Raw genomic sequence first — 6,739 nt, forward strand, 5'->3', positions numbered from 1 at the left:
TAGGTGGGGGGTTAACAGCTAAGTGGCCATCTTATGTAACCGTGAAACCCCCAAGAGTTACTCACAATTACCCTGATGTTGATCCAGAGGTTAATACGAGAGGCCAGATGTGGCCCCCATGTCTCCATCAGCCCCCCAAATTGCCCCAAATAAGCATGTAATCCAAGCAAAACCCATGTGCGTGCTACACATGCAGCCTCCAGTGGGGAATATGAAGAGTGAGTGCCCTGGCCTCACTGCCACACTTGCAGCCACACCACCACCACCCCTGGGCTCCTCCTACATAGAAATTCTCTTACCACTGCTTCCACTGCTATTCTCTTACCTGCCCTTTTTTAAAAAGATTTTTTTGATATGGACCATTTTTAGTCTTTATTGAATTAGTTACAATATTGCTTCTGTTTTATGTTTTGGTTTTTTGGCCGCAAGGCATGTGGGATTTTAGCTCCCCGACCAGGGACTGAACCCGCACCCCCTGCATTGGAAGGCAAAGTCGTAATCACTGGACCGCCAGGAAAGTCCCTCTTTTATCCTTTGTTAAGAGTTCAAATACCTGTGACAAAAAGGAAAACCCTTTCTTCATCCAAAAGCCCTTGAAAATGTGAGCTGAGCCTCTGCTAAGCTGTCTAGTTCCTGTCTCAAAATTATTCTTAGGTTACGAATCCAGTTTAGTTGAATTGATTCTGAGCCTACGAAACAGCAGCCAAGACTCAGGAACAGACCTCAGTGCTCTCTACCCCTCATTCCTTGGGCTCCTGCTGGAGTATGAAGTGTTGGTTGTGGTGAGAGTCTGTCCAGTGACAGCCCGGAGCACCCCTCCCCATGCTTGGATGGGGCCCAGCACCCGTGCTCCTACCCAGATTCCTGCCCTACCTGAGAAGGCACTGGGGATGGCCCAGCCAACCCCACTCTCTCCACTTAAAGCACGGAGTAGTTATACACAGTGAACACCAGCAGGGACCATGCTGTTGGGAGGGCTCAGACTCACTGACTTTTAACTCAGGCATCCTCGTGTTAGAACCCAACCTGCTCTGGCTCATCCTGTGTACGTAGAAATGCACAAGGGCCCAAGGAGCAGAGGCCATGTAGTACAGTGGTCGGTCCTGGGCGGTCACCCACACACGTGGTCTGCAGCAAGAACTGGGTAGGCGAGAGCAGTTAGAGTCCCCTTTAGCATTGCGGACTAGAGAGGAGGGGAGGAGGGAGAGTCCATGTCTCATGTCCTGTCCTTTGTCCCCAACTACCCAGGCCATAACAGGGATGGCCATTGACAACCACCTGCTGGGGCTGCAGGAGCTGGCTCGGGAAGTGTGCAAGGAACTGCCCGAGATGTTCACGGATGAAACATACCTGATGAGCAACCGGTTTGTCCTCTCCACCAGCCAGGTACAGCCCTAGCACGGCCGTCACCCAAGAAGCCACTTAGTGGAAGCAGTGGGCTCTCTAAAGAGCTCGGTGTCTACAGCCCACTGCTTAGAGTCAGGCAAGTCCTGGCTCTGCTTCCAGTGAGCTGTGTGGCCTTCAGCAGAAGGACCTGAATGCTCAGAGTGCAGGTCTCCCCACCTTCTAAATGGGCATAATCATGAATGCCACCTTAGCAGAGGTGGGCAGGATGGGAGAATACCCATTCTGGTGCCCTAACCATTATGCTTACTCCTTCCAATGTTGCCTGAGACGTGGTGTTCCACCATGGTGACCACAGGCTCTGAAGCCCGACAGGCCCACAGCAAAATCCTGGCTCAACCAGATGCGACAATATCAGTGGAAAGCCCAGCACAGTGCCTGGCATGGACAGAGTCCTCCAAACAAGTCACAGCCATTATTCTAAGGGGCCACTGCTGGCCCAGCATCTCCTAACCAGTGCTACAGGCTTGTTCTGTTGGAGAACCACTGACACAAAAACAGAATGCAATCCATTAGAGAAAGGCAGCCATTTAGGGGAGAAATTACCTATTCCCCCCACCCCCGCCCCCCGCGAATGTCAATTTACTAAAACTCCACCTCATCTGCGAAAAGCTGGACGTGGGCAATAAAAAGGGCTGATAAAGTTGTGTTTGAGGATAAAAGCCCACTCAGTAATTTCATTTTGGCATTATGGCAGTGAGCTTGCAGACACGAATAAACGAGGGCAGAACACAGCAACATAAATTCTTCAGGAAACCATCCATGGGCAAAAAGTGCTTCGGAATGGCTTTATGGCCTTCGGCTGTTACACGGCAAATTTATCTGACAATGAGGTGACTCTATTAGCAAGACTAATGGTTTGTTCTGCCCCATTAAAATGGCCAGTGTCATTTCTGAAGGCCTGAGCACACAGAGCCTGTGGGTTTAAAGCAAACCCCACCCTGCACCTGCTCAAGAATATGCTCTATTTTCCCTCTAAAGCCAGCTAATAAAATTAATTTAGGGTGTGGTGACTCTTTTTTCCAACTGGAATGAACATTTATGGCTTGAATGCCTTCAGAAACACTTTCTTGGTTTGTGATCCAAATTACAAAATCTCTGCCCTCTGAATTCAAAACATATCAGGTACATAACTAAAACTCCAGTTGATGGCAATCTTTGAAACGCCCAGTGCTGGGTAATTGTGCGTGGCCAGGCTGTGGGGAGAAAATCAGACCAGCCAGGCAATACTGACAGTAATTAAGGATGTGGGAAAAATCGACAGAGAAGACGAGCCAGATTTCCTCCAGTTCATAAATTACTCCCTCTGGGAAGCCATCTAACTGTTGGGTGCCACCAGGGTACCATTTAGTAAATTGCTCTGATTGCCTCGGTGATTCAAACAGCCCCCAGGTGAAGGAGAGACTCGGCTGAGACCCAGCACCAGGTCACTCTGGGAGCTTCTGACTTCACAAGTAGAGCAGATTTCACACCAGGGAGGGCCTTATGGCCCTTCTTCTTCTGATTTCATGCAGTTAGATGGGTTTGTTTTGAGGACTCTGGCTGTGGCCATCCATGATGAAGCAATCAGTTGATGTGGTTAATTCAGTCAAACACCCAGGTGGAAAATAGTCAAAGAGAAGCAAATATCCCATCGAGGCCCCTGGGTTGCTGGAACGCCATGCTTTATAGCAGACTTTCAGAACAAGCAGCTTCTGACCTGTCCTCTTCCCCAGGTGCCCACCACCATGGAGATGTTTTGCTGCTATGGTCCTGTGGTACCTAATGGCTATGGCGCCTGCTACAACCCCCAGCCAGAGAGCATCCTTTTCTGCATCTCCAGCTTCCATGGCTGCAAAGAGACCTCTTCAACCAAGTTTGCAAAAGCTGTGGAAGAAAGCCTCATTGAAATGAGAGGCTTCTGCAGTCGGCCACCGTGTGCCACGGGCAAGCCACTGATGACAAAGGAAAAAGTAACGAGGCCCAGCCAGGGGCACCAACCTTGACTGCTGCCACTAGGTTTCACCTCCTCAAACCCAGCATTCTGCAGCTGCCAGACCCTGCCGAACCCCTGTCCCAACACTTACCCCAGCTTTCTGTAGCTCCCCTGTAACTCTGGACCCAACACACAGACCACACTGAGGCATCACACAAAGCTGGATGTTAGGAGGAAAGCGTCCCTCATGATGAATGGGAATCGTCATTATTGATCAAGGTGCCCTCAGGCCTGCACACTGGGATATAAAACCAGCCTGGCCCGGAGGTGGCCTGGGCGAGATGGGGAAGGCACCACTGACTTCCCTCTATGGCCATGGAAGCTTAATATTGGTTTGCTTCCCAGCAGGACCTAGCGTGTCCAGGTGATGTTTTTGCCCAATGAAAGAGTCACCTTATTATGTGCAATGTACCCAAATGAACCACAAAGGAAGAGGCTAACTCCAGGTCATTACCTTGTGTCTTTTTGGGAGGAGTAGGGGACTTTGTTTTCAGATTCAAAGCAGTCTGATCACGGCAGTCAGAGTGACCTGCCCCGAGACACACAGTCCTGTAAGCACTAACCCACCCCCCGACATACACACATACACACACACACACACACATACACAGAGCACAAGTTAATTTAAAATATAATGATCTGGGCCTGCAGACACATTTCTCCTTTTGCCTCCCGGAAGCAGCTTTCCATTGAGTTCAGAAAATCTGGTCCGGCTAGGCTAAAAGGGAAAAGAAATGGTCTACCATTGCCCTGGAGTAGCTGCTGCTCCCTGCTTTCCCCGGGGATGTGGCGGGGACCACTTCCCCAGGGATCCTGCCACTTGCATTTTTTCTGGTTGCGTTCCCACCCGCCTTCACAAGAAACATGCCCTGATAAGTGATCTGTCTTTTAGAGGAGAGAGGGATGCTTCGGGGGTTTTCTGCTGCTGTTGTTTATTTGTTTTGTTCTGTTCATTCTTAAGAGAGGCTTTTAAGAAAACCACTGTGACGTTAATTTCAGAATATGATCTCAGCGGCCTAAGCAGGGCACCCTTGGACAGCTGGGCTCCTTTATGTGGAGGATGTTATCTAGGGATTCTGCCTAAAACTCGTGTGGAGGAGCCCAGAGCAGGGCTCTCCACTGGCCTGGGGGCTGAGGGCACAGCTGGCAGAGAGTGGGGTTGGGAGAAGGGAATGGCCACATGGAGAGCCAGCCCTGACAGAGGGGCAGACAGTCCACAGAGCCAAGGTGAGATTGTCTGGGGGGGCTGTGCTCATGGAGGAGATGTGAGAGGCACTTTCTGCTGGGGCATAGTTTTATGGGAAAGCAACCAGAAAAATCAAAACTGCAAATAGCTGAGGCAGCCTGCCTCTGTCCAGAGGAGGTGCAGAACTGGGCTCCCATCACACTGAGTTCTGCCATGCTCCCTGAGGGGTTTTCTGGAAAAGCCTCCCTGCCCCTGCCCATCCTGCTCTGTATCACTCTGAGCCCTCCACACTGGCCCAGGGACCCTGCACGTGTCCCTTCTTCAGACCACTGTGCCAACTCTCTGCACTTTGACCTGTACGGAAGCCGGCAGGGCTGAGATGGGATGGGCATTTTCACCTTTATGGGGCTCTTTGTAACACAAACAGCCCAATGTAGTGAATTCCTTAAACCCCTGGTTTTAGATTGAGGATTTCTATTGGATGATCTGGGAGATTCTGACACTGCCCTTCAAAATTATTGGTCTATAGGTCCATGCTCCTTCCCTCACATGTCCACCTTCCTGCTCCCCCTAGAAAGGTGCAGCCCAAGAGTTCTGCGAATGTTTGGGGAACTGCTGTCCACCTGCCGTAGGTTGACCCAAAGCCACTTATCTGTTCTCATCAAATGACCACAGTGAAGATTTGAGTTCTCTTCTGGTTCCTCTCCATGGATTTCTGGGCAGGCAGAGAACTCTGGTTTGGGGATCAGGCAGCCCCACTGACCTTGGCCAAGAAACTTAAAAGCCCAGAGACTCAATTGCCTCCATCATCAAATGGGGAAAAGAGTGTCCCAGCCTTGTGAGGTTGTCAGGATTGTATATCACGTGTGTAAAGGGCTTTCCACAAGCAGGTGGGCACTGGTGCCCGCTGTCAGGATGATGTTACCCCAGCAGGCATTGTTCAGGTGATGTTTGTTTCAACCTTTCTACACTGATTTGACACAACCAAACTCATATCTGCCATCCTCTGAGCATAGGGAAAGGAACCTGACTCTGTATATTCAGATATCAGCCATGTGTGGATGGCAGACGTTTGGCTGGAGGGAACACCTCCTCCCTCTGAGGAAGGGGCTGGAAGCTGGTCTTCCCCCTCCAAGAACAGGTGGGTGCACTGAGCCTTTATGTAAAGGCAATGCTGAGCCATGGCCATGGGCATCTCTGTGGGGACTCTGGTAAAGGAGACTGTTCCAAGTGTCCCCAAAGGGATGGAAAATGAAACTTGGAGACAGACATTTGGGGGACAGTGATGCATAATAAAAATGTATGTGGCCACCTTACAATATTGCTAAGTTTCCAAAATATATAAAGTTGATATTTGAGTTCTATTTTTATAAAATAGTTCTAGATTTATGGCGATATGTACATGTGTATTTATAGCCTTTCGATTTTCGGTTACAGTTTTGTGTCTAAAGAAATATATGTATGACTAAAGAACTGTATATTGAAAGCACTATATTCAAATTATTTAAAGACTGTAAGTCTGTATTCAATAAAAAGTAATGCCAAGAAAGATAGTGTTGGCTATTGTTTCTACCCAGAAATGCTATGAAAATTCTGTAGTAAATTCTGTGAGCTGGGTCAACAATTCATTCGCCTCTGAGGTCTGACAGCAGCAGTGGCAGATGTTTAAAAGACAGGGGTTGGGAGAGAAAAGGGAGGAAGGAACTTAGTCTGTCCTAGTGTGTGGCATGCCACCACAGGGTGGGGGTGAGGGTCAGAGAGGCTTCACGGGATGTTTGTGATCAGGTTGGCAGAAACCTGGGTGTAGAGATGGGTGTTTCCACTTAAGCCTGCACGAACATGCATAAGCAGAATGAAGTGGAGGGAAAAGCATCAGGCTCAGAGGTGGGATGCCTAAACTGGAGCCCCAGCTCTATCTCTAGTTTGCTGTTAGAGACAGAGTGACTTTGGGGATGTCACTTTCACCTCTCTAGCCCTCAGTTCCCTCACCTGTAAAATGGGGATGTTGATATCAGCACTACCCATTTCCAGGGTTGTAGCAAGATGACAGAAGATGGTCACTGTTCGAAAACTTAGAAGTGATGTAAAAACTTAACATCCTTACTGCAGGCTCACAGGTACATGTGCACACAGGTTCCTGCACCCTGCACGGCCCTGCATCCTGCACAGGTATA

At 49.4% G+C, this 6,739-nt stretch overlaps 1 protein-coding gene across 1 annotated transcript in view; it reads left to right on the top strand.

Annotated features, from left to right (window-relative positions):
- Positions 1-3,389, top strand: part of CHAT (choline O-acetyltransferase) — a gene marked incomplete at both ends in the record, with an annotated part of 46,575 nt that extends 43,186 nt beyond the window's left edge. The window contains 2 exons of the mRNA XM_079706900.1: positions 1,249-1,386; positions 3,120-3,389. Coding sequence (XP_079563026.1) covers positions 1,249-1,386; positions 3,120-3,389 — 408 coding nt within the window. The remainder of the gene's footprint in view (positions 1-1,248; positions 1,387-3,119) is intronic.
- Positions 3,390-6,739: the final 3,350 nt, after the last annotated feature.

The sequence above is a fragment of the Hyperoodon ampullatus genome (assembly GCF_949752795.1).
Source record: "Hyperoodon ampullatus genome assembly, chromosome: 1".
Classification (NCBI taxonomy): domain Eukaryota; kingdom Metazoa; phylum Chordata; class Mammalia; order Artiodactyla; family Ziphiidae; genus Hyperoodon; species Hyperoodon ampullatus.